The sequence below is a fragment of the Macaca mulatta genome, chromosome 4 (genome assembly GCF_049350105.2).
Source record: "Macaca mulatta isolate MMU2019108-1 chromosome 4, T2T-MMU8v2.0, whole genome shotgun sequence".
In the NCBI taxonomy this organism is placed as follows: Eukaryota; Metazoa; Chordata; class Mammalia; order Primates; family Cercopithecidae; genus Macaca; species Macaca mulatta.
In genome coordinates, this window is record NC_133409.1 from 150,207,931 (window position 1) to 150,234,487 (window position 26,557).

Genomic DNA, 26,557 nt, shown 5'->3' on the forward strand with positions numbered 1-26,557 from the left:
GTAGTGGGTTCCCACTCAGCTGGGATATTTCTCCTCTGTAGCAAAAGTCTCTTTTTCAGCTCCTTGTCAGGGCAGCACATGGGGAGGTGAAGCCAGGGAAACACCCAACAGACTTATATTGGGTATGTCTGTCTCCCTGTTCCCCATGTCCTCTGGCTGTCAGTTTTCTGCCTGGGACCGGAGACAGAGTGCCCGTTTCCTCCAGCCCCTACCTCTCCCCGCCTCTGCTGCTGCTCCCCTGCAACACCCAGGCACCAGCCCCCCACCCTGCTTTCCACCACTTCACCCTCTATTCAGGTGACCCAACCTAATATTTGCCTCCTGCCTCTAGCCCTTTCTTCAACCCTAAACCTTCTACCTAACCTTCAGGCTTTCCTTCCTTGTCTCCCCTCAACCCCAGCTTCCTCCCCAAGGCTTCTTTGTCCCAGTGTTCACCCAGGCCCTTGCCCTGCCAGTGCTTAAGCCCCACCTGCTCTTTCTCTAGGGACTTGCTGAGGTAGGAGAATGCAAAGGAGGCAATGACAGGAGAGGGACTGAGCAGAGCAGACAGGGGTGGCTCAGGGACAGGATAAGCAGAGAAGATAGAAAGAAATGGGACTAGGTCAGGGCGGGGACTTGGGGTCCCAGAGACGGTCCCAGTTGGAGAAAGAGGTTGCCTCCTGCCTCCGGCCCCCTGCCCCTGCTCCCTGCTCCGGACTGCCAAGGGAGAACTGGTGAGAGGATGAGGGCGCCAGCACTGGCTGATAGACTTGGGGTGCGATCCAGAGATCTAAGCTAGAGCAGTAGCTGGGAAGAGATGGGAGGGGAGCATGGGGGAGGGAGGGGAAGGGGGCTGGCCACGAGGAAGGATATAGGCTGAGAGGAAACCACTGGGGTCAGAGGGGGGGTCAGCAGGTGGGGAAATGGTGGGGAAAAAAGAAATGGCAGGAAGGGTGGGGGATGTCAAGTTGGGCAAAAATTAGGGTGAGCGTTAAAAATGGGATAGGGAAAGGACATGGGAGGTAAGACCAGGGCTGGGGGTTGAGATGAGGGTATAGTGAGACAGTGATGCTAGACAGGGAGTGGGGGCTGGGGTGGGGCAGGACAAGAGGAGGGGTGGCATGTGGGAGGGCCTGGGAGGGGTGGGAGGACCTGCCCTATCTCCGCTCCCCTCCCTGACCTCATCCTGGTCCTCCCCTTCTCCTCCCCTGCTCGCTGCAGACTCTCTCCTTCTCACTGTCGCTGCCGAGATCCACAGGCGGTTGTGGCTCAGCCCCTGTTGCAGGGGACAAGTGAGGGCGACTCCCCTGTCCTGCCCTGAGACGCCGCCCTCCCGGGGTTGGGGACAGAGCAGGTGCAGAGGCACTGCAGCTGCCCGGTTGCCCAGGTAAGGAACAGAGTTCTGGGGAGACCCAGAAGGAGAGGCAAAGGATTTCTCGCCTATCCCCACACCCCAGGTGAAGGTGTGGCCGGTGAGCTCTCAGCGGTGCTTCCAGAGCAAGGACTTCTGTTCAGGACAGAGGACATAGGAGCATTCACTGGAACCAGGCTCCCTGTGAAGGAGTGTCTGGGAGGAGAGGGTTGTATGTGTGTGTTGGGGTGGGCGGTGTATGTCAGGGTTTGGATGGGATGCAGACAACTGAGAGGGGCTGGGAACAAACCGAGGGATTCCGAGAGTCAGATGGTGGAAGCAGGGTAGAGGTGGTTATTGGTGAGGTGAGCCCCTGGGCCCTGGAGGTGCTGGGGCTAGCGGAAAGATAGGACTAGGCTGAGCTGGTGACCAGCTGAACCTCGGAAGGAAAGTGCTTGCGGAATCCCAAGTGTCGGGCTGGAGCAACTGAGCCCAGGCTCTGGGCTCCAGGCTCCAGGAGGTGCCAGAGGGTGCTGCTTTGGGCATCCAAATAGGGACTCCCTAGGTGGCAGCGTGAGAGTTGCAGGGAGGGAGGTCTGGGAGATCTCTTGAGGAAATACGGAAATGGGACAGTCAGGACTCTCGGGTCTGGGAAGTGCACAGAGCCTGCAGAGAGGATCCTAAAACTTGTTCTTGGCCAGAGCTCTGCACTCATGACTCACGGTTCAGCAGGGCTGGGATGACTGAGAGATGCCTCTGGGGGCACAGGGGCTCCGTCTTCACTCTGTGCCCCTTCCAAGCTCCCCTTGCCTCTGTCTGTCTGAACCCGAGCTCTCCCTCACCCCGCCCTCCCCACCAGTACATGTGACACGCCCCGGGTGGGGCGGGCGGGCCCCTTATCTCGCCTGGAAAGAATTTAATGGCATAGAAACAACTGGAAGTGGAACTGAGAGGAACTACTGGGAAGGAACTCGGAAACACCACAGCTGCTGCCTGCCCCGCCCCTGCTTCCCGCATCTCCAGCCCCTCCTCTTTTCCCTGATCCTGCCTCCAAGTCCCTGGGGACCCAGCACCTCAATTCTTCAAACTTCCTTCTGCTCACTCCAGACCTGGCCACTAGGTGCAGGACCAGAAACTGCCTTCCTGTCTCTCATTGCACCCCTAACCATTTTCAACTGGAGTCTGGAAATCCTCTCTCTTAATTTTTCCATTCCTAGGCCCATTAGCTCCCCAGAATAAGGGGCATCTGGGTTCCCCAACCCACCCCTCCCTGACACCTCCTTCCCACCTGGTTCCAGCCCAATGTCTGGGACCCCCACATTCCCTTTTAAGTCTCACTCCTGGAATCCTTCTGTCTTCACCTCTCATTGCCAGATTCAACTGGGGGTGTAGCAGGAGGGTCAGAGGGAGACATGGGGGTGGGACCATAACGCCCATCTCTGGAACATCTCTTATGGAAGCCAGCCCCTCTCGCCACCCCTTGGGACCTGTGCAGTCCCTAATGAGCAAAGTGTCAAAGTTGGCTACAACACTGAATACCCAGGAAGCTGAGTCACAGTTTGGGATGATGCCCCCATCCCTGCCAGCCCTCCAACTGTGGGGAGGGTGCCAAGAGGGTGAGGCCATATCTCCCCTCAAACACGCACTGCAGAGAACCACTCCAGACATAGTGGCAGGGGGAGTGGTGAAGGGGAGACACAAGAGACACCCAATTCTTTGCTTGCCCAGTACTGAGAGAAGAGCAGAATTCTTGCAGGAGCTGGAATGGGGAGCTGGAGGGGTGGGTGGTGGCAACAGGGCAGGGAGGGAGATCGGGAAGGAGCCTCTGGGTGTGTGGTCAATGGAGGCTGCTGTGCTCTTCTAGACCAATCTCACCAGCTTTCTGGAAAAGCTGCTGAGCTCTCTTCACTCCTTCCTGCTGCAAAGACCCTCTCTGCTTTCCCCACTGTGCAGGGAAAGGTGAGGAATCTAGTTATTTGGGGAGGGGCACTGGACATCTCACAGAGGCCTCCAGGGGTACAGGGAAGGATGGTGGAGGCCATGTGTCCACTGCTCCCCACTGGGGAAGGGCCTCCTATTCGGTTCCTCTCACACCATCCAGGTTCTTTCACTCACAGAGCTGCCCTCGGAGCCAACAAGAAATCAGCCTTCTTAGGCATCAGCCAATGACTAGGTGTGGAGGAAACCTGAAGGGGAGATTGGGTGTGTGTGCACGTGTGCCTGGGCACCCATATGTGTACCTGCAAGGATGCAGGTTTTGTGGGTGGATTTGTGTGTCTGTGCAGGTATGTTTGTATTTGTATTTGTGGATGAGCACACATTAACATATTTGTAAGTGTACATGTGTACACATATTTGTGCAAGCGCTCCCATGGTGTGGGAGTGATTTGCATGGCCTTAGACACAAAGTGACAGGATTTGAGGGTCAGCCAGAACCCATCTCTTACCCAAGGGTACACTCCAGGCTGAGAGAAGGGCTGGGGGGAGAGGAAAGGGCAGCTCTCTGTATGCCAGGCCTCTTGGCCTGGGCTTTCTTGGGTGGGGAACCTCTTGGTGTGGAAACACTCTGTCCCTGTTCAGCTCCCTTTCCGACTCTTGCTGGCTGGTAGTAGAATGTGATGGCTGGTAGCCCTGAAAACTCCTTTTTCTCTGATCCAGGAGAAAAGTCTAAGAGTTGAAAGCCAGAAGATGTGTGCGTGTTGGGCGGAGGTGTGTGTGTGTCACAGTCACCTCCGCCTACCAGTGACATATCCCCCACTCCTCACTGGTCAGCATTTCCACACCCACCCTACCCTCCTCCTTTCCCCAGCCGCTGGTCTGGAAGAACTGGGCACCTTTCAGCATCTCAACTCTTCACCTGAGCTGAATCCTGCCTGGCCCCTCACACTGCTGTTCGCCATAGCCCTCTCTCCTGTCTCATCCTGGGACCCCCCTACTACCTTTCCTCCCACCTCTTGTCTCTGTGTGCTCCCCAATCCCTGCCTCAGTAAACTCCACAAACACACACAACTGGGTAACCATCATGTAGATCAAGAAATAAGACACCTTTAGCCCCCCAGAAGCCCCCCACCATGCCGCTACTAGTCACTGCCCCCTCAAGAGTATCACACTTCTGACTTGGAGCACTACAGATTAATGTTGCCTCTCCTCAAACTTCACATAAATAGCACTATGCAGCATGCTCTTTCCTGTGTCTGGCTTTTGTTCAACCTCAGTAAGATCCATCACACTACTACATATAACTATAGTTCATTCCTGCTTTATTTTATTCCACGGTGTGAATCAACCACAATTTATTCAATCTATTCTACTAATGTGAAATGGCTTAATCTATTCTACTAATGTGAAATAGTCCCAGTTTGGGACTATTATGAGCGGTCCTGCTATGTTGGGTATATTCCTAGGAGTGGAATTGCCGGGTCATAGGGTTTGCATGTGTTCAGCTTTAGTACATTCAGTAGATTCTGTCAAAGAGTTTTCCAAAGTGCTTGTACCATCTGGTCCTGCCAGGATCTCCCCTGGCCTGGCCTCTGATTCTGCCTCTGCCCTGGTGACTGTGTCTAACCAACTTCCAGTCCCAGACACTGTCCGTGGTCCTAGCCCTGACCTTGGTCCTGCCCTTGGTTCCAGCCTTAATGCTAGTCCTGCGTTTATATTGAACTTTTCATTCATTCATATAGTTGGTAAACATTTATGGAGCACCACTTATGTGCCAGATGCAAGGATACGGCAGCCAAGAAAGAAAAATAGGTGCCATGCCTGCCCTCATGGACTTTATAGTCTAGTGGGCAAGAAAGTAATAAAATAATCTCACAGTATATTTATATATTATTTTGGACTTCAAAAATAAAAAATATTTATTTATATATGATTACAAATTGTTATAAATGCTACAAGTGAGAATGGTGTGATGCTGTGATACCACATGGTAGGAGGACCTGACCTAGTCAGGAAAACTTCCCTGTGAAAAAAATGGCGGGCTGAGACCTGAAGGATGAGAAGGCCAAGAGAGAAGGGAACAGTGTTCCACACGGATGGAACAGCGTATACAAAGGTCTGGGGTTGGGGATGGGCACAGAGAATGTGAGGGACTTGAAGGTCAGTGGGGCTGGAATGGAGGGAGGGAGGGAAATGTTATGGGAGGTGAAGTGGGGGCAGGGGACACATGATGGTAGGGCTGTTTGTCAGTGTTCTAAGAGAATTTGGAAGGGAGGCACTGAAGCATTTTGAGGAGAGGGACATCCTGATTGCGTTTGTGAGACTGTAGAGGACAAAGGTGGAAGCAAAGGGAAGAGTCAGGGCTGGACACAGTGGCTCACACCTCTAATCCCAGCACATTGGGAGGCTGGGGTGGGAGGATTGCTTGAGCCCAAGAGTTCAAGGCCAGCCCGGGCAACATAGAAAGATCCTGTCTCTACCAAAAAAAAAAAAAAATTAAAAATTAGCTGAGTGTGATGGCACACACCTGTAGTCCCAACTACTCAGGAGGCTGAGGTGGGAGGATTGCTTGAGCATAGGTCAATGCTGCAGTGAGCTATGATTGCGCCACTGCACTCCAGCCTAGGTGACAGAGTGAGACCCTGCCTCAAAAAAAAAAAAAAAAAAAAAAAGATGCAGCCAGGAAGCAGTTGCAGTTGTCAGGCAAGAGGCGGATGGAAGTTTGGATTAGAACGAAGGTAAGTGAGAGAGAAGGAAATGAATTAAAGAGATGTTTATGAGAAAATACAGGTAGATACAAGGAAATATGGTGGCACTGAATGGGCTGTTAGGTTTCTGGCTTGTAAAGCTGGATGAATGGCGGGGCCCTGAGTTTCAATGGGGAATTCTGGGAGGGAATGGGATACAGGAAAGTGACCATGAATTCAGTTACAGGCATGGTGAATTTGAGGTGCCCAAGTGGAGATGCCAAGTAGGCAGGTGGATATATTGCTGTGGAGTGAGAGGAAGATGACGGGAGTGTTTTATAAGTTGGTGTATAGTTTGGAAACTGAAGTCATGAATCTGGATGAAGGTACCACGTGGATGACTAGAGCAGCAGGTCTATTAATTTAGTAGAAATTTGTTGCACATTACAATCATCTGGGGAGCTTTTAAAAATACTGAATAAAATTCAGTTACTTGGTCATTCTAGTCACATCTCAAGTGTTGCAGAGCCTCATATCCCTCCTGGCTACCATATTGGTCAGCATGGATACAGAATGTTTTAAAAGAGAAGGCCCAGGCGCAGTGGCTCATGCCTGTAACCCCAGCACTTTGGGAGACCGAGGCGGGCAGATCATCTGAAGTCAGGAGTTCAAGACCAGCCTGGCCAACATGGTGAAACCCCATCTCTACTAAAAATAAAAAATTAGCCAGGCATGGTGGTGGGCGCCTGTAGTCCCAGCTACTCGGGAGGCTGAGGCAGGAGAATCGCTTGAACTCGGAGGCAGAGGTGGCAGTGAGCAGAGATCGTGTAACCGCACTCTAGCCTGGGCGACAAAGTGAGACTCCATCTCAAAAAAAAAAAAAAAGAAGAAGAAGAAGAAGATGCGGTGAACTGTGTCCAGTGATTTTGAGAGAAGTCAAAGGTCAAGCAAGATGAAGACAAATGTCCCTTAGATTTTGTAGCACCAAAGTCATTGGGAAGCCTTAGAGGGAGCTGTTTGGTGGGTTGGAGGGAGTAGAGTGGATTGAGGCATGCATGGGCTATAGGGAAATGGAAACACCAAATACAGATAAATCTTGACAATTGTGGCCATGAAGTAGAGGAGAGAAATATGTGGTGGCTGGAGGGAGTGTGAGATTGGGGAAAGGTTTTTTAAGGTTTAATTTTTTTTTGAAATGGAGTCTCGCTCTTGTTGCCCAGGCTGGAGTGCAGCGGCACGATCTCAGTCCACTGCAACCTTTGCCTCCCAGGTTCAAGAGATTCTCCTGCCTCAGCCTCCCAAGTAGCTGGGATTACAGGCACCTGCCACCATGCCCAGCTAATTTTTTTTGTATTTTTAGTAGAGATGGGATTTCACCATGTTTGCCAGGCTGGTTTTGAACCCCTGACCTCAAGTGATCCGCCCACCTTGGCCTCCCAAAGTGCTGGGATTACAGGCATGAGCCACCACACCCAGCCATGGTTCAATTTTTATACAGCAAAATTCAAAAGTCTTAAGTGTGCAGCTCAATGAATTTCTGAATATGTATACATCTATGTAACCACCCAGATTAAGATACAAAATATTTCCAGAAATATGACTCCTTCCGGTCAATAATCCCTACAAGTAATGCTATCCTATCTTCTAAAAGTAAAGATTAACTGCCTGTTTTTGTTCGTTTGTTTGTTTGTTTTTTGAGATAGAGTCTCGCTTTGTTGCCAGGCTGGAGTGCAGTGGCATGATCTTGGTTCACTGCAACCTCCGCCTCTGGGATTCAAGCAATTCTTCTGCCTCAGCCTCCCAAGTAGCTGGGACTACAGGTGCATGCCACCATGCCCAGCTAATTTTTGTATTTTCAGTAGAGACACGGTTTCACCATGTTGGCCAGGATGGTCTCCATCTCTTGACTTTGTGATCCACCTGCCTCGGCCTCCCAAAGTGCTGGGATTACAGGCTTGAGCCACCGCACCCAGCCTCTGCCTGTTTTTGAACCTCATATAAATGACGTCATTCAGAATGTTTTCTTTTTTCTTTTCTTTTCTTTCTTTCTTTTTCTTTTCTTTGTTTTTTTTTTTTTTTTTTTTTTTTTTTGTAGCTCAGGAATGGTATATAAAAGAGTGTTCCGTTTCTGTGTGTGGTATTTTTTGCTCAGCACTATGTATGTGAAATTCACCCGTGTTGCATGTAGCAATAGGGTGTTTTTTTTGTTTTTTTTGTTTTTTTTCTGTATAGTATTCCATTGTATGACTCTGGCACAATTTATTTATCCACTTTATGAATGGACACTTGAGTTGCTTTCAGTTTTGGCTAATATAGGAATAAAACTCATGAACATTATTGTCTACATCTTTTGGAAGAACTATGCAGTCATTCCCATTGGATATTTAGTTATAGATATCTGGGTTATAGACTATATGTTTTAGCAGATACTACTAAACAACTTTCCAGTGTTTGCACTAATATATGCTCCCACTTGCAACAGATGAGAATTCCAGTTGCTTCACATTCTTGCCAATATTGAGCAACGACAGCCTCTTTGAAGAGGGACAAGCATTCTGGAGGATATTTAGTGGCATCTCATTGTGGTTTTAATGTACATTTACCCGATGACTACTGATTTTTGTGCATCTTTTAAAATGCTTCTTGGAGCTGGGTGCAGTGGTGCACACCTGTAAGCCCAGCTACTCTGGAGGGTGAGGCAGGAGGATTGCTTGAGGCCAAGAGTTCAAGGCCAGGCTTGGCAACATAGCAAGATCCCATCTCTACAAAAAATTTAAAAATGAGCCACGCATGGTGATGCCCATCTGTAGTTCCAGCTACTCTGGAGGCTGAGGCAGGAGGATCACTTGAGCCCAGGAGTTTGAGGCTGCAGTGAGCTGTGATTGTGCCACTGTGTGCCAGCCTGGGTGACTGAGGTAGAGTTTATCTTAAAATAAAATGAAATAGACTGGGTGTGGTGGCCCACTCCTGTAATCCCAGTAACTTTGGGAGGCCCAGGTGGGTGGATCACAAGGTCAGGAGATAGAGACCATCCTGGCCAACATGGTGAAACCTCATCTCTACTAAAAATACAAAAAAGTGAGCCAGGTGTGGTGGCGGGCGCCTGTAGTCCCAGCTACTCAGGAGGCTGAGGCAGGAGAATGGCTTGAACCTGGCAGGTGGAGCTTACAGTGAGCCGAGATTGCGCCACTGCACTGCAGCCTGGGTGAAAGAGCAAGACTCCATCTCCACAAAAATGAGCTGGGCATGGTGGTGCATGCCTGTAATCCTAGCTACTCCAGTGGCTGAGGCAGGAGACTCACTTGAGCCCAGGTAAAACAAATAAAATGTTTATTGACACTTTGGGTGTATTCTTTTCTGGAGTACCCATTGTCTTTTGCCAATTTAAAAAACTGGGTTTTTGGCCGGGCGCGATGGCTCAAGCCTATAATCCCAGCACTTTGGGAGGCCGAGACGGGCGGATCACGAGGTCAGGAGATCGAGACCATCTGGCTAACACGGTGAAACCCCGTCTCTACTAAAAATACAAAAAACTAGCCGGGCGAGGTGGCGGGCGCCTGTAGTCCCAGCTACTCGAGAGGCTGAGGCAGGAGAATGGCGTAAACCCGGGAGGCGGAGCTTGCAGTGAGCTGAGATCCGGCTACTGCACTCCAGCCTGGGCGACAGAGCGAGACTCCGTCTCAAAAAACAAAAAAACAAAACAAAACAAAAAACTGGGTTTCCTGATTTTGGCTTGTTGTTTTGTTTTTCAGAGTTTGTTTTTTGAGACGGAGTTTCACTCTTCTGCTCAGGCTGGAGTGCAGTGTGATGATCTCGGCTCACTGCAACCTCTGCCTCCGGTTTCAAGCGATTCTCCTCCTCAGCCTCCTGAGTAGCTGGGATTATAGGCGCCCACTACCACACCTGGCTAATTTTTGGATTTTTAGTGGAGATGGAGTTTCACCATGTTGGCCAGGCTGGTCTCGAACTCTTGACCTCGTGATCCACCTGCTTTGGCCTCCCAAAGTGCTGGGATTACAGGTGTGAACCACCGCACTCAGCCGCTTTCTTAGTCTCTTAATGATGTAATTTGATGACCTGAAATTTTGTTTTGTTTTGTTTTCTTCTTTTTGTTTTTTATTTTTTGAAACAGGGTGTCAGCTCTGTTGCCCAGACTGGAGTGCAGTGGCATGCTCACAGCTCACCATAGCCTCGACCTCCCAGACTCAAGTGATCCTCCCTCCTCAGCCCCTGAGTAGCTGGGACTACAGATGTACCACCACACCCAGCGAATTCTTTTTGTTTTTTGTAGAGACAGAGTCTCACTGTCTTGCCTAGCCTGGTCTTCCAACTCCTGGGGTCATGCAATCCTCCCACTTAAGCCTCCCAAAGTGCTGGGATTACAGATATGAGCCACTGCACCTGGCCTATGGTTAGTTTTGTGTGTGTTTTACTTAAGAAATCTTGCGGCTGGGTGCAGTGACTCAAGCCTGTAATCCTAGCACTTGGGAAGCCGAGGCAGGCAGATTGCCTGAGTTCAGGAGTTTGAGACCAGCTGGGCCAGCATGGTGAAACCCCGTCTCTACTAAAAATACAAAAAATAGCCGGGTGTGGGGGCAGATGCCTGTAATCCCCGCTACTAAGGAGTCTGAGGTAGGAGAATCACTTAAACCTGGGAGACAGAGGTTGCAGCGAGCTGAGATAGCACCAGTGCACTCTACTCTGGGCAACAGAGCGAGACTCAGTCTTAAAAAAAAAAAAAGAAAGAAATCTTGCTTACTCCAAGGTCAGAAATTCTTTCTTCTGTAAGATATTGCTATGAAAGATATTGCCTTACTTTTCATATTTAGGTCCTGGGTTCATCTCAAATTATTTCGGTATATCAGACATAAGGTGGAGAATGACTGTTTTTTGTTTTTGTTTTTTTTTTTTTACTTAGGGGTATTGGATTGATCCAGCACCAGTAACTAAAAAGACCATCCTTTCTCCTCTTAACTGCAGGGGCACTTTTGCCATTAATTAGGTGACCACATATGTGTGGGCCTGTTTCTGGGCCCTCTTCTGTTTCATCTGTCTATCCTCGCACCTTTAAAATAAGTCTTGATATTTGATCATGTAAGTCCTGAGGAAGAGGGATTTTTTGGTTTGTTTGTTTTGTTTTCAATCAGAGATATTTGAGCAAGGATCCAGTTGAGAGTGAGGAGTTGAATAAAAAAGAGAGAGAAGTCAGGCGTGGTGGCTCATGCTTTTAATCCCAGCTACCTGGGAGGCTGAGGTGGGAGGATGCTTGAGCCCAGGAGTTCAAGTCCAGCCTTAACCAGGGGGGTTGAGCAAGATCCTGTCTCAATATTAAAAAGAGAACGAGGTCACGTGGCGGCTTATGCCTGTAATCCCAGCACTTTGGGATGTCAAGGCGGGCAGATCACTTGTGGTCGGGAGTTTGAGACCAGCCTGCCCACATAATGAAACCTCATTTCTACTAAAAATACAAAAATTAGTGGGGCATGGTGGCAGGCACCTATAATCCCAGCTACTTGGGAGGCCGAGGCAGGAAAATCACTTGAGCTAGGAGGCAGAGGTTGCAGTGAGCCAAGATCACACCACTGCATTCCAGCCTAGGCAACAGAGTAAGATTCTGTCTAAAAAAAAAAAAAAAAAAAAAAAAAAAGTGAGAGAGAAGATAATCTACATTTTAAGGTTTCTTAGAAGACAGTAGGAGCTGGGATCCAGGTGTTTGGGGAAGGATTGGCCCTAGGTACTCATCCGCTAATTCATTCAACATTAATGTGTCAGAACATTTATGTGCCAGACACAAGTATACAGCAGTTCTGGGATAGATGAGGTCCTTGTTCTCATGGAGCTCCCATTCTAGTATTGAGAGAAAGGTAATAAATAAGTAAACAGATAACTCAGGCAGCAGTAAATGCCATGAAGAGCAGGAACAGGATATTGTGATAGAGAGTAATGGAAGAATGTCCTAATTGGGAGTTAAGATTTGAAGATGGAGCCAGACTTTAAGAGCAGAGTGAAGAGCATCCCAGACATAGGGAACACACGATGCAAAGGCCCTTGGAGTGGTGAGAGCTTGTAGTGCTTGTGGGATAAACAAAAGACCAGTGTAGGGCCAGGCACGGTGGCTCACGCCTGTAATCCCAGCACTTTGGGAGGCTGAGGTGAGCAGATCACCTGAGGTTAGGAGTTCGAGACCAACCTGACCAACATGAAGAAACCCCGTCTCTACTAAAAGTACAAAATTAGCCGGACATGGTGGGGCATCTCTGTAATCCCAGCTACTCAGGAGGCTGAGGCAGGAGAATCACTCAGACCTGGGAGGCGGAGGTTGCGGTGAGCTGAGATTGCACCATTGCACTCCAGCCTGGGCACAAGAGTGAAACTCCATCTCAAAAACAAAACAAAACAAACAAAAAAACAACAAACAACAACAACAAAAAACCAGTGTAGGGGAACACAGTAGAAAAGGGGGTGAGGAGCAGGGTAACTAAATGATATCAGAGAGGTAGAGAACAGACTTGCCCAGGGAGGGTATCCTTTAGGGTTGGGCTGAATGTGAATTTTTACATGCATGTGAGTTGGGTAGATTACTTGTGGGTGGTGGGACTGTGGGTATGTGCTGGAGGATTCATTTTGTCTCCTTCTTTTTGAAGCTGCTCTCATACCTGCCCTTTCTCCCTGCAGCCTCCTGAATGATGCCAGCCCAGTATGCTCTAACCTCCAGCCTGGCTCTCCTGGTGCTACTGGGCACAGCCAGAGCAGGCCCCTTCTCTTCACGGTCCAATGTGACACTGCCAGCCCCCCGGCCCCCTCCCCAGCCAGGGGGCCGCACGGTGGGGGCAGGAGGGGGAAGGCCCTCTTCTCAGCTTTATGAGCACACAGTGGAAGGAGGGGAGAAGCAGGTGGTATTCACCCACCGCATTAACCTGCCCCCTTCCACTGGCTGTGGTTGTCCCCCAGGCACTGAGCCCCCAGTCCCTGCTTCAGAGGTGCAGGCCCTGAGGGTCCGGCTAGAGATTCTGGAGGAGTTGGTGAAGGGGCTCAAGGAACAGTGCACTGGGGGATGTTGTCCTACTGCTGCCCAGGCTGGCACAGGTGAGCAGGTCATCACAGAAGAGGGTGGAGAGGTGTGTTAGGGTGGGGTGGGCATTGCTAGTCCATAAAGGTCCGTATGAGTTAGAAGAAGGCACTCCTGCCTCACCCTTAGGGGTGTGGATGCAGCCCAGAACACTACTTGGAGAGCAGAGCTGGACTACATGTCAACTAAAGCATATGCGAGGGCCCTGAGAGGCTGCATACATTACACGTATTAGCAACTGGAAGCAGACATGGCCTCATGAGATGAGGCTGGCCTGGCTAGGGGACCTGCACATAGGAGAACTATATAGGTTCAGCCTCTCTCCCAGGAGAGAGACTGAGACCTGCCTCTCCCTCATACTCCAGGTCAGACAGATGTGCGGACCCTCTGCAGTCTCCATGGTGTGTTTGATCTGAGCCGCTGCACCTGTTCCTGTGAGCCAGGCTGGGGTGGGCCCACCTGCTCAGACCCCACAGATGCTGAGATTCCTCCCTCCTCCCCACCCTCAACCTCGGGGTCCTGCCCAGATGACTGCAATGATCAGGGTCGCTGTGTCCGCGGTCGTTGCGTGTGCTTTCCCGGCTACACTGGCCCCAGCTGTGGCTGGCCATCCTGTCCCGGGGACTGCCAAGGCCGTGGGCGCTGCGTGCAGGGCGTGTGCGTGTGCCGGGCAGGTTTCTCAGGGCCCGACTGCAGCCAGCGCTCCTGCCCTCGGGGTTGCAGCCAGAGGGGACGATGTGAGGATGGGCGCTGCGTGTGTGATCCAGGCTACGCTGGTGAGGACTGTGGCATGAGGAGCTGCCCTCGCGGTTGCAGTCAGAGGGGGCGCTGTGAGAATGGGCGCTGCGTGTGCAACCCTGGCTACACTGGCGAGGACTGTGGGGTGAGGAGCTGCCCTCGGGGCTGCAGCCAGAGGGGACGCTGCGAGGACGGGCGCTGCGTGTGTGACCCCGGCTACACTGGCGAGGACTGTGGTACGCGGAGCTGCCGCTGGGACTGTGGTGAGGGCGGGCGCTGCGTGGACGGCCGCTGCGTGTGCTGGCCCGGGTACACAGGCGAGGACTGCAGCACGCGGACATGTCCGAGGGACTGCCGGGGCCGCGGGCGCTGCGAGGACGGCGAATGCATTTGCGACACGGGCTACAGCGGGGACGATTGCGGCGTGCGCAGCTGCCCTGGCGACTGCAACCAAAGGGGCCGCTGTGAGGACGGCCGCTGCGTGTGCTGGCCAGGGTACACTGGACTCGACTGCGGCTCGCGCGCCTGCCCACGCGACTGTAGAGGTCGCGGGCACTGCGAGAACGGCGTATGTGTTTGCAACGCGGGCTACAGCGGCGAGGACTGCGGTGTGCGCAGCTGTCCTGGAGACTGTCGTGGCCGGGGCCGCTGTGAGAGTGGCCGCTGCGTGTGTTGGCCAGGCTACACAGGCCGGGACTGTGGCACGCGCGCCTGTCCTGGCGACTGTCGCGGGCGCGGGCGCTGCGTGGATGGCCGCTGCGTGTGTAACCCGGGCTTCACCGGTGAGGACTGTGGGAGCCGTCGCTGTCCCGGGGACTGCCGTGGGCACGGCAGTTGCGAGGATGGCGTGTGCGTGTGTGACGCAGGCTACTCAGGGGAAGACTGCAGCACGCGCAGCTGCCCCGGGGGCTGCCGAGGCCGCGGCCAGTGCATAGATGGGCGCTGTGTGTGCGAGGACGGCTATTCTGGTGAGGATTGCAGTGTGAGGCGGTGCCCGAATGACTGCAGCCAGCACGGCGTGTGCCAGGACGGTGTGTGCATCTGTTGGGAAGCCTACGTGGGTGAGGACTGCAGCATCCGCACCTGCCCCTCCAACTGCCATGGGCGGGGCCGCTGTGAGGAGGGGCGCTGCCTGTGCGACCCAGGCTACACTGGCCCCACCTGTGCCACCCGCATGTGCCCAGCTGACTGCCGGGGACGTGGGCGCTGTGTGCAGGGAGTGTGCATGTGCCACGTGGGCTATGGCGGTGAGGACTGCGGGCAGGAAGAGCCTCCAGCCAGCGCCTGCCCTGGAGGCTGCGGGCCCCGGGAACTGTGCCAGGCAGGCCAGTGTGTGTGTGTAGAGGGCTTCCGAGGCCCTGACTGTGCCATCCAGACATGCCCAGGGGACTGCCGTGGCCGAGGAGAGTGTCACGATGGCAGCTGTATCTGCAAAGATGGGTATGCTGGCGAAGACTGCGGGGAAGGTGAGCCTTCCCCAGTGTGCTCTGGGACTGTGATTCTGTGAACAGAAGCCATGGGGAAGATCTGAGCCTGAGGAAGAGTGGAGGGAGGGCATGTCATTCCGAGGAGCCAGTGTCCACCAGGGGCAGCAGAACCACAGGGGCGGGGGTCACCAGTGGGCAGGACTGGCCTTCAGATCTCTGAGGAGCAGGTTGGGGCCCATTTAGTTGGATTTAGGGAGATTCTGTGCTCCTGATGAAGAGAAGGTGAAGACGGCCAAGCCCCGTTCAGCCCTCTGTCAGCTATTCTCCACTAGCAGAGAGGAGTGGGAGTTGGGATGGGCCTCTTGGATGTCCCTGAGTAAAAGGGGCTGTGGGTGGGGGTGGTTGCCTTGTGCTAACCAGCTTTTCCTACCCCATTCTCTTGGGCAGAGGTGCCAGCCATTGAGGGCATGAGGATGCATCTCTTGGAGGAGACAACAGTTCGGACAGAGTGGACCCCGGCTCCTGGCCCTGTGGATGCCTATGAAATTCAATTCATCCCCACGGTGAGAAAGATGCCAAGCTCCAGGAGGGGACTGAGTGAGCAGGATGGGCGGGGTGGGGGGCGGGCAGGGCTCACCTCCTGGAGGAAGTTCCAGGTAATCATTGGTTGAGTCCAGATGGCTGGGTTCCTGAAGCTGCTGTAAAGGCTTTCTCAGCCTGCTTGACACTGGGCACTGAGGCCTCTGCAGCATCTCCAGCAAGCATTGGTTCCACACAGTTGGAACACTTGGTAACAGAGAGCTCAATACTTCCTGAGGCTGCCCAGTCCATTGTTGGTCATCACTGTTAGTTGTTGTGGTTGTTGCGGAATCCGTCTGCCCCCATTCTAGCACCTGTCCGTTGGCCCTAGCTGGGTAGTCATCAGCAGCTGGAATGTTTTTTGCTTTCCCTGTGTCCTACACCACAGGCCTTCAGGTATTTGCAGACACCAGCCTGGTGTCTCCATTCCTCAGGCAAAACCTCCCAGTTTCTTCACCCCTTTTCCCTAAGTCTTTGTTCTCTGAATACTTTACCTTCCTGTGACTCTTGCTTTTTTCATGTGCCCCCAAAATGTGGGGGCAGAGAGGGGCCCACTGGCTTACTCTGGATTTACGGACACTTTTCTCAGAGTTGGCATATATTAACTTGTAGTCACACAAGCGGGTAGCTGTTTTGGTCATATATGGTTTTTAAAGTAACTTTTAATTATAAAAGTAATACAGGCCCAGTGCAGAAAACTTAGAAAAAACTTAGAAAAAGCAGGGAAAAAAGATGGAAGGAAAGAAGACAACATTCAACTATATACACTTCTTTTTTTTCACCTAAATATAGGCCTTTGCATTTGGCCCTGTTCAATGTTATCTTTTTTGGTTTGGGCCAAGCTGTCTAGGCTGTTGCAACAATTTTGAGTCTGTGAACTTCATCTCCCACCTCCTTGTCATCAGCACATGCAAACCAGTTTTTTCTCTGTCTCCCTCCAACTTGCTCTTTTTTTTTTTTTTTTTTTTTTTTTCCTTGAGACAGAGTCTCGCTCTGTGGCCCAGGCTCGAGTGCAGTGGTGCCATCTCAGCTCACTGCAACCTCTGCATCCCAGGCTTAGGTCATCCTCTTACCTCAGCCTCCCAAGTAGCTGGGACTACACGTGTGCACCACCTTAGCTTACTAATGTTTGTATTTTTAGTAGAGGCGGGGTTTCTCCATGTTGCATGCCCAGGCTGGTCCTGAACTCCTGAGCTCAAGTGATCTGCCCGCCTCAGCCTCCCAAAGTGCTGGGATTACAGGCATGAGCCACCACACCCAGCCATCCATCTTGCTCTTAAAACATTAGAGGGAATACCCTAAGGACAAAGCCTTGTAGTCACTCATTTGGGACCTCTGTTTATGCAGATTGGGCTTTTAAGATATGGTCATTTCCCTAGCTCCAAATCTTCTGACATTTCTACCATCCAACTCATGTTTTCCTGCATCATCCCACAAATGCCATGGGGTGTGGGCCATGTCACCCTCATCTTCATCAGCTTAGCCAGGACTCTGTAAAAATAAACAACTCCCGGGGCCTAAGGCCTCAGAAGGCACTAGGACAGAAGGGGACAGCTCAGAGGAACTGTCATCCTCACTCCACTTTGCTTTGTCTTGTCATTATGCTCCTCGGGCCAGCCCCCTACCACGTTCTGCCTGTCCTCACTCTCCAGCCAAAGCGGAAGCAGAAATCTCAAGTTTGTGGTGCAACCAAGATAGCTTGAATTTTTTCTTCTGTTTAAACATCTTTTTTTTTTGTTGTTATTATAAAAATACTTTAATCACGAGACAAGAATTTGGCAACTAGAGAAAAGAAAAACAATTCCTGGCTGCTCCTCACTAAAACAAGCACTGCTAACATGTTCAAGTGTTTCTCCCACTCTCTTCTTCTCTGTGTATATTATTTACATAGCTCTAATCTTGAAAGGGTGGGACTTTGAAAAGGAAGTTTCCTAAGAAACTTCAGGGAAAGAAGAATTAAAATAAACACTTGAGATAAGAGGAGCTTTTAGGGCAGCAGTTGTCTCCTGCTCTGAGTAAATAAACACAAACCCATCCTTGATGTTGTCAAGGGTGCCGCTTTCCAGTTGAAGCCCTAGGCTTTCTCCCTCACTCAGAGCCAGGGTGGCAGTGCCAAGTTGGCCTGTGCCAGGCTCGGCCATGTTCTTAGTTCATCCATTCTGCTCTCGGTATGGGCGTCTGTCACATTCTGGGTCTTCTCTGAGCCTGGGTGTGGAAGGCACTCCTGTAAAATTGGTCCCCAGACACTCCTCTTGGGCCTGGGCTACCGGCCCTCAGACCATGCTTTCTGCTTTCTGTAGCTGGCCCCTGGTATCGTACCTTCTGCCTTGGCAAGTGCCGTCTGTCTATTTCTTTTCTTTTTTCTTTTTTTGAGACGGAGTTTCGCTCTTATTGCTCAGGCTGGAGTGCTGTGGAGCAATCTCGGCTCACTGCAGCCTCCGCTTCCCAGGTTCAAACGATTCTCCTGCCTCAGCCTCCTGAGTAGCTGGGATTACAGACACCTGCCACAACGCCCAGCTACCCTCTGTCCATTTCTGTGGGCACAGAGTATATTCAGTAGTTGTCTGTCCTCTGGCTGCTGCTGTCATCCTAGAAGTCTATCTCTACCTCTTCCCTTCCCTCTTCCCAGAAGTACTTCTCTCTCAAAGCCCAAACTCTGCTATTCCAGATCAAGGGACACACCTAGTTATTGAAATTATTTTTCAGAATGCAGAAGGAGGAGGTTTCTCCTCTCCCTGCATATGTGGCATTGTTACTGTGACTCAGTGGTTCTCAAAGTGGGTTCCCTGGACCTGCAGCATCAGCATCACCTGGGAGTATGTTAGGCAGGCAGATTGTCAGACTCCCCTCCCCAGATCTACTGAGTCAAAAAGTCTGGGCACAGAGCCCAGTAACCTGTATTGCAACAAGCCCTCCAGGTGATTCTGATGCCCCTCCAGCCTGAGGCCCACTAAGTGAAGGAATGTTGCTATTTCGCAAAGTGCTAGCCCCACTATGAATGTGAGAGAAAGCATGGGGAAACCGAGAGAGATGAGTTCCTGAATGAGAGAAAGGTTCAGATATTCCTTGTCTGGGTGTGTCCTGCAGCCTGGAAACCAAGGCTAGGCTGAGTGTTCACTGGGACTCAAAACCTTGCAGCCTCAGAGAAGTTTTTGCTTGGGTCTAGTCTAAAAACAGCGATGAGGGTGAGATAAGCTCCAAGGACCAGCCAAGGTAGAGTTCTTCATCTGGAGCCACGAGGTTAATATTGGGATAAGGTCTAAGACATCCCAAGAACAAAATCAGTGAAGCAGGCCAGGTGCAGTGGCTCATGCCTGTAATCAATCCCAGCACTTTGGGATGCCAAGGTGGGTGGATCACCTGAGGTCAAGAGTTTGAGAACAGCCTGACCAACACAATGAAACCCCATCTCTACTAAAAATACAAAATTAGCCGGGCATGGTGGTACATGCCTGTAATCCAGCTACTTGGGAGGCTGAGGCAAGAGAATCCCTTGAATCTGGGAGGCAGAGGTTGCAGTGAGCTGAGCTCGCGCCATTGCACTCCAGTCTGGGCAACAAGAGCGAAACTCCATCTCAAAAAAAAAAAAAAAAAAAAAAAAAATCAGTGAGGCATCCAAGCTTCACCAAGGGGCAGAGCCAGCTGCCAGCATCTGTTTGATGCTGCTTCAGGGCCAGGTGTGGTGACTCATGCCTATAATCCCAGCACTTTGGGAGGCCAAGGTGGGTGGATCACCTGAGGTCAGGAGTTCGAGACCAGCCTGACCAACATGGAGAAACCCCATCTCTACTAAAAATACAAAATTAGCTAGATGTGGTGGTGCATGCCTGTAATCCCACTACTCGGGAGGCTGAGGCAAGAGAATCGCTTGAACCCGGGAGGCAGAACTCGCAATGAGCTGAGATCACACCATTGCACTCCAGCCTGGGCAACAGGAGTGAAACTCCCTGTCAAAAAAAAAAAGAAAGAAAAAAGAAAAGAAAAAAGAAAGCCTGCTTCAGACCAGCAAGATGGTGCTAGGAGATGTGGGAGACATGGGTTAGGTTGATGGGCTTTTAGGGGACTGTTCCCAGATGGATCTCAGGAGGAACCAAGAAGTATCTAAAGGAGATATATATATATGTTGCTCTTGTGAGAGAAGAACTCTGGGGATAGGCTTGCCTCACTGAAAGAACCAGATATCATCAGGGAGCATCAAAGGTGTGTGTGTGTTGCAGCGGCAGGGATGGGGTGGGTGTGGATAAAGAGAAAGAGACACACACACAGAGAGAAAATGAACAAATAAATTCTGGGAACGGTAAGGATTTCATGGGTCTTGAGTTGAGGCCAACCCAAGGCTTCCTAGCTGGGGTATTCTAGGGCAGGATGAATAGGAGAGGGCTGGAGGTCCTGTGTGCCCAGGAAACCTTTTCAGCCCAGAAAACTGACAAAGCTTTACTTCATCCTCAACCCAGAAATCTCTATGTGGCCTTCTCATCTGGTTTTATACTTTGGTATTTACTATGTTGATTTCCCCACAGCTCTCTTGGTTTAGGAGAGTACCTTTTGAAATTTCCAATCCTACTTGGCTGAATGGAGGTGTCCCCATCACGGCCAACATAGCTAGGGAGAACAGAGCGTCCTTAGCGGCTGTCCTAGCTGGACAGCACGGCGAAATGTGGGGCTGTTAGAATGCTCACAGATGTCCAGTTCCTCCTGTTTCCCAGCGGTGGGCACTCCAGGAGACCCTGCCTGGAGCAGGGTCCAGTAGATTTCCTTTGGGGCCACCACACATAATCATAATTCCTTAAATGTACCCTTGTAGGAGTGTTGTTTTCTCACAAGCATTTCCTAAGCATAGAGATTGTTTTAGTATTTCATATAGTCAAGATGTGGCCATACGTTTAGCTACTAGAGTCTGAGCTACCTGAGGACAGGGACCATATATTTTATTTTTGTGTCTCCAATGCCCAGCATGATGCCAGGTACAAAATCAACAATCAGGAAACATATTTGTGGAACTTTGAGCGGGTGGGTCTTGTTTTGAGGAGCCTACAACCCGGGTGAAGAGACAAAAAAAGTCCCTCAAGGGAAAGGTGGTGATGTGAGTCCCACTCCTATTACATAGCCATGAGCAGGCGTCTGCCGGCAGGTTCAGAGGGTGAGGCAGCCCCCTTAAGGAGAAAGTGCAGCTTGAAGGGCATCCTTGATCGACTGCATTTGTTCTGACAAGACTGAGCTTAGGAGAAGCCTCTCATGCCCAGGTAGTCAGAGTTGCCAGGGCAAAGCCGGAGGGAGAGTCCTAGTGCATGTTGGGTGGAATTCTGGCAGATGAACACGTGGTGCCCATGAGAGGGGACTCTGGCAGATGAGCAGGGGGTGCCCACGAGAGGGGTCTCTGGGATCACACTGCCAGGGCCTAAATCCTTGCTGTTTTCTTGGTGTTGGTGACCTTGGCAAGATACTTGTCCTTCTGTGTCTCAGTTTCCTTATCTGTAAAATGGGACTAATAGGACCTGTTTTGTAGGGTTGTAAGTGAGTTCATGTATGTACATCACCTAGAACAGTGGCTCACAAGGAGTTAGCGCACTCGGCATGTTTGCTCCCCAGCTTGTACAGGGTCAAGTTCCACACAGTCCCATGTTGACACTGAGACCTGGAGAAAGAAGAGATAAGGGGGATTGAGCAGCAGAGGCGAGAGTGCCAGCCCCTAAGCCACCTGGTGCTGTCTCTCACAGACAGAGGGGGCGAGCCCCCCATTCACAGCACGGGTTCCAAGCTCTGCCTCAGCCTATGACCAGAGAGGACTGGCCCCTGGACAGGAGTACCAGGTCACTGTCCGAGCCCTTCGAGGGACCAGCTGGGGCCCTCCTGCCTCCAAGACCATCACCACCAGTGAGCGCTGGGGCTGTGGGGAGGGGTGTCCTGAGTGGAGATCTTGACTGGAGAGGGAATCTGCCCCCTGGGAGGGCAGAGGGAAGGGACTGGATGGGGGCTAGGCTCTTGGAAGGAAAGATGATGACTGAAGAACCAGACACCCGCCTGAGCCCTCCTTCTCTTTAACCTGGCTAGTGATCGATGGGCCCCAGGACCTCCGAGTGGTGGCTGTGACGCCGACAACACTGGAGCTTGGCTGGCTGCGTCCCCAGGCCGAGGTAGACCGATTTGTGGTGTCCTACGTCAGTGCCGGCAACCAGAGGGTGCGGCTGGAAGTGCCCCCTGAAGCAGACGGGACGCTGCTGACTGACCTGATGCCAGGCGTGGAATATGTGGTGACTGTCACAGCGGAGCGGGGCCGGGCAGTCAGCTACCCAGCTTCCGTCAGGGCCAACACAGGTATGGCTGGCCAGAGATTAGGGAAGGGCCCTGGTTTCCCAGCCTTGGATCCTCCTCCTCAGGAGCCCAGGCTCAGGGCTCACAGGCTCCTCTGAATGCATCTGGCAGGTGTGTGGCAGTCTCGAGGCACCTGCTGGGGGCCTTGCTCTGTCCTGAGGCCACTGGAGAGACAGAGCCCTCAGATGCCTGGAGTCCTGTAAGAAGGTTGCAGGTTAGCCTGTGAAAGGAACCGCCCCAGGGAGAGAAGTGAATAGGAGATGCTGCCTGATCCAGTCAGTTAAGGGAGGTTCTTATTTAAATTTAGTTACAGGGACAGGCCTTTTGCTGATAGATCTTGTGGGACTGGAATTAGGCAGATTAGAGATCATCAGTCCTGTTGACTTTAGGATTGGAATTGCTGGGAGGTGGGTCTCACAGCAGTGATTTTCCACTAAACCTCGAGGTTTCTTAACAGATACCTGGATATTTTTCTTTTCCTGTGACAGGGGGACACCCACCTCGCTGTAGCTCACGTTCTCTTCCCGGACTCCCCTTTCTCTCCTTCAGCTACAGGGCCCCACCCACGGGCTTCTCTCTTCTTTCTAGGGCACCAACAGTAGTGGGCTTGGAGGGGAATGGGGGGGGCTCCGGGACACTGACCGATTTCCCTCCGTTCTCTTTCCAGGTGGGGCTGGGGCACAGGGAAGAGGCCTCTGGCTCTGGTGGGAGGGATCGAGGGAGGGGCTGCCGGGGAGGAGTGCCGGAGGGAGCTGCCACTGACCTGTTCTCCTCCCCTTTTTCGCCCCTGGCAGCACCAGGCCACTACAGTTACCCGGAGGTGCGCCCCCCAGCCCCGCCCCCCAAGCCCCGGCCCCGGCCAGCCCCAGCCCCGCGGCCCCCACGGCCCCCTCGGCCCTCGAGGCCCGCAGAGGAAGGGGAGGAGGAGTCCTCGCCCAGGCCAAGCCTGTCCCAGCCCCCACGGCGGCCTTGGGGCAACCTGACGGCCGAGCTGAGCCGTTTCCGCGGCACGGTGCAGGACCTGGAGCGCCACCTGCGGGTTCACGGCTACCCACTGCGGGCCAACCAGACTTACACGTCGGTGGCGCGCCACATCCATGAATACTTGCAGCGGCGTCTGTTGGCCGCCGCCCCCGCCGGCTCCCCCGCACCCCTGACCCGCCACCCCCGCCCCACCGCCAGCCCTGACCCCGGCACCAGGAAACGGGACTCCAACCAGGGAATCTACGGCCTCTCGCCTGAAGGTGTCGACCGGGTGGCTGCGCCCCGCCACCCCAAGCCAGAGGTGCTGGGCAGTTCCGCCGATGGCGCGCTTCTCGTGTCTCTCGACGGGCTCCGCGGCCAGTTCGAGCGCGTGGTGCTGCGCTGGCGGCCTCAACCGCCTGCAGAGGGCCCCGGCGGTGAGCTGACCGTGCCGGGCACCACGCGCACCGTCAGCCTGCCCGACCTCAGGCCCGGCACCACCTACCACGTGGAGGTCCACGGGGTGCGGGCGGGGCAGACCTCCAAGTCCTACGCCTTCATCACCACCACAGGTAGCGTGGGCTGGGGCCACGGGACATCCATGCCTTGTCCAGCCTCGCCTGCCGTTGGAGCCTGCATTCATGAGTTCCTCCTGCTGCCACTGGCACCCTTCTACCTTCGGGCGCTACCTGGCCGAGGCTCCAGGGGGCCCCAGGACAAAGCACGAGTCCAGTGTCCCTAGAAGACGTCCCCACCCCCAGGGTCCTGGCATCCATCCTGTGGATGCCTAAGGTCAAGGCAGCCCCTTCTTTGGGGTTCCTGGGACACTTCCAGGATTGCTATTTTAGGCAATAGAGGGGGATGTGGTTGGGGCGCCTGCAAAGGTTCACTGGAGCAGTTTGAGTAGGCTGGGAATTGAAAACAGTGATTCCCGTTCTGACTCACTGTGGTGAGAGTGGCTCAAGACTGTGGTCAGTGGTTACTGTTTTCCACAATTGGGCCTTGACCTTGAAGGGAAACATCAGAACTGCGTGGGGGTGGCCTGGGTGCCATCAGGCAGCAACTGTATGTCGGGGAGGTGAAACCACTGCTTCTTGATCTGGCTTTTCAGACCCTCTGGCTGACTTTATGCTGGTCTCTTCCACAGGAACGATGTCTGGGCTTGGGGAAAGGGCACCCTGTGGCTGCTGTGGGGTGGGTGGTGGACCTCTTCTTCTCCCATAGGGCCCAGATGCCACCTGACCTGGATGTCCACCCCCACGCCCTCTTTCTCTTCCCACTGCCCACTCTCCTCTTGCATCCTCCCTCTCTAACACCACTGTCTTTCTTCCAGGCTTCTCACTGCAGCACTAATGGAAGCCACCTGACCACCACCCAGTGGGGGGGATGTATGTGGGGAGGGACATGGAAGTCTCCAGGGGCTGGAGGTCATGGAAGCCTTGTGGGGTGAGGGACAGCAGGCTTTATTTTATTTATCACCTGCCTGAAGCGCAGGCCCAGCTGCTCAGGAATGTGGTAGATGGGGGTGTTTGGAGGACTGGCTGACCTTTGGGAGGAGGGAGAGGCCCAGGTGATGGAACCAGAAGTAGAAGAGGGTAGGGCCCCACGGCTCTTAAAGGCTAGAGGGCAGAACCTGGGGACTGGGGATTCCTTTCTAATTCTCATACTGGACTCTCCTCTTTTTCTCACCCTGCCCCTTCCCAGGGTCCTCACCCTCGGGCCTCTTGGGGACTACCGATGAGCCTCCTCCCTCAGGCCCCTCAACGACCCAAGGGGCCCAGGCTCCTCTCTTGCAGCAGCGCCCCCAGGAGCTGGGAGAGTTGAGGGTGCTGGGCAGAGATGAGACAGGGCGCCTCCGTGTGGTCTGGACCGCCCAGCCCGACACCTTTGCCCACTTCCAACTGCGCCTGCGGGTGCCCAAGGGGCCAGGGGCACATGAGGAAGTGCTGCCAGGGGACGTCCGCCAGGCTCTGGTGCCTCCACCCGCTCCTGGAGCCCCGTACGAGCTGTCACTTCGTGGGGTCCCTCCTGGGGGCAAGCCCTCTGACCCTGTCATCTACCAAGGCATTATGGGTACATATTTGACTCTGCTCAGATCAATATCCTGAGATTGGGGGAGGAACTGGGGCTATTGGGACTTCAGAGGTAGGATGGATATTGAGGGGCCAGTGAAGGGCAGAGCTGGTGTTTGGGGCTGGATAGAGGAGAAAAGGAGAGAAAAGGAATTGCAGGTTCAGCGGGAAGATGGATCGAGGAGGATCTCAGAACAATGATGAGGATAGGTGGGGAGAGGGGAAAGAGGCAGAGGTAAAAAGGCCAAGAGTGGGACAGAGATTCCAGAAGAGAGGCTGAAGGTCCCTGGCCCTCCACCTGCAGCTTTCCTTGCCCTTTCCCCTGCCCCTACTCTTCGGTTGCTCCTCTGCCCTGCCCTGCCCTGCCCTGTAGATCTTTCAGGGTGGGCATGGTAAGGCCTCTGGACACTGACTCTTAGCTCCCAACACCTCATCCCTGAGAGCCTGGTTTGCAGTGGACAGCAGTCCGTGGTCCCATCAGCCAGTTTCTGCTGGGGGTGAAGGCTCCTTGGGGCAGGGGGCTCCACAGCCATCAGGACTTCAGACATGGATGAGGTTTGCAGGACCAGCGAAGACAGGTCCTGGAGTACCTGGCTTTCACACCCCCTCTTTGTTCCTCTCTGTGGGACCAGGGTGGCTGACTCATCCCCCAGCTCCAGGTCAAGCTCAGAGAGGGTGGTAAGAGAGAAAGCAGCGCAGGTGGGCAGAGGAGCCTTCAGAATGCTCTGAAGCTGCAGTGGGGAGGCTTGAAACTCTCCTACAGAACCCAGAGGGGACCTGAAACCCCCCCAAAGATCCTGGGGTGCAGAGGGACCAAGACCCTGTGAGGAATGGATAAACTGTCACAAGGGAAGGAGCAGAGATTGAGAGGGAAGTGCCTGTCTGCCAGGAGAGCTGGTCACTGAGTGGGGAGATAGCGTCTTCCAGGGAGGGAGCTATCAAGGATGGAGTGAGGTGGGCAGGGGAGAGGGAAGGAGACACAGAAAAGAGAGCAGTTGAGTCCACTATGCTTTGCTTTTGCCTCCCAAACTCCAGACAAGGATGAGGAGAAGCCTGGGAAGTCCTCAGGCCCACCACGCCTGGGTGAGCTGACGGTGACAGACAGGACCTCCGACTCCTTGCTCTTGCGCTGGACAGTCCCCGAGGGCGAGTTTGACTCCTTCGTGATCCAGTACAAAGACAGGGACGGGCAGCCCCAGGTGGTGCCCGTGGAGGGGCCCCAGCGCTCAGCCGTTATCACCTCCCTGGATCCTGGCCGCAAGTACAAATTTGTCCTGTATGGGTTCGTTGGCAAGAAGAGGCATGGTCCCCTGGTGACTGAAGCCAAGATCTGTGAGTGACAGCAGCAACACCCTGCCCTCTGTACTGCCCTGAAGGAGGTTTCCTCAGTGCTTTGGGAACCTGCTTTGGGAGGGAGCTCCAGGAAGGCTTCCTGGAGGCAG

The 26,557-nt window shown here is 53.1% G+C and overlaps 1 protein-coding gene and 2 long non-coding RNA genes across 7 annotated transcripts in view; 1 reads left to right on the forward strand and 2 right to left on the reverse strand.

The window, feature by feature from the left end:
• Positions 1–1,200: 1,200 nt before the first annotated feature.
• TNXB (tenascin XB) overlaps positions 1,201–26,557 on the forward strand; it is a 95,741-nt gene continuing 70,384 nt past the window's right edge. For 2 of the 4 annotated variants that reach the window (XM_078000333.1, XM_078000334.1), the window contains exons 1-8: positions 1,201–1,366; positions 12,631–13,041; positions 13,390–15,228; positions 15,637–15,752; positions 21,486–21,642; positions 21,820–22,083; positions 24,748–25,116; positions 26,151–26,447. In XM_078000333.1, the coding sequence (XP_077856459.1) occupies positions 12,639–13,041; positions 13,390–15,228; positions 15,637–15,752; positions 21,486–21,642; positions 21,820–22,083; positions 24,748–25,116; positions 26,151–26,447 (3,445 nt within the window). In that variant the 5' untranslated portion in view covers positions 1,201–1,366; positions 12,631–12,638. Of the gene's footprint in view, positions 1,367–12,630; positions 13,066–13,389; positions 15,229–15,636; positions 15,753–21,485; positions 21,643–21,819; positions 22,084–22,874; positions 23,616–24,747; positions 25,117–26,150; positions 26,448–26,557 lie in introns of all 4 variants that reach the window. The other 2 variants (XM_078000332.1, XM_078000331.1) reach the window with 2 other exon arrangements.
• Positions 1,227–5,772, reverse strand: LOC144340469 (uncharacterized). The gene is made up of 2 exons (XR_013416593.1): positions 5,288–5,772; positions 1,227–2,654 (listed from the first exon to the last, which is right to left on the reverse strand). It is a non-coding gene; the product is annotated as an uncharacterized LOC144340469 (long non-coding RNA).
• LOC106997900 (uncharacterized) lies at positions 20,680–25,729 on the reverse strand. 2 transcript variants are annotated; one of them, XR_013416592.1, is made up of 5 exons: positions 23,319–25,729; positions 22,581–22,664; positions 21,840–22,277; positions 21,108–21,403; positions 20,680–21,071 (listed from the first exon to the last, which is right to left on the reverse strand). It is a non-coding gene; the product is annotated as an uncharacterized LOC106997900 (long non-coding RNA). The 2 variants fall into 2 exon arrangements; XR_013416591.1 differs by lacking the exon at positions 23,319–25,729 and having other exon boundaries at positions 21,996–22,277.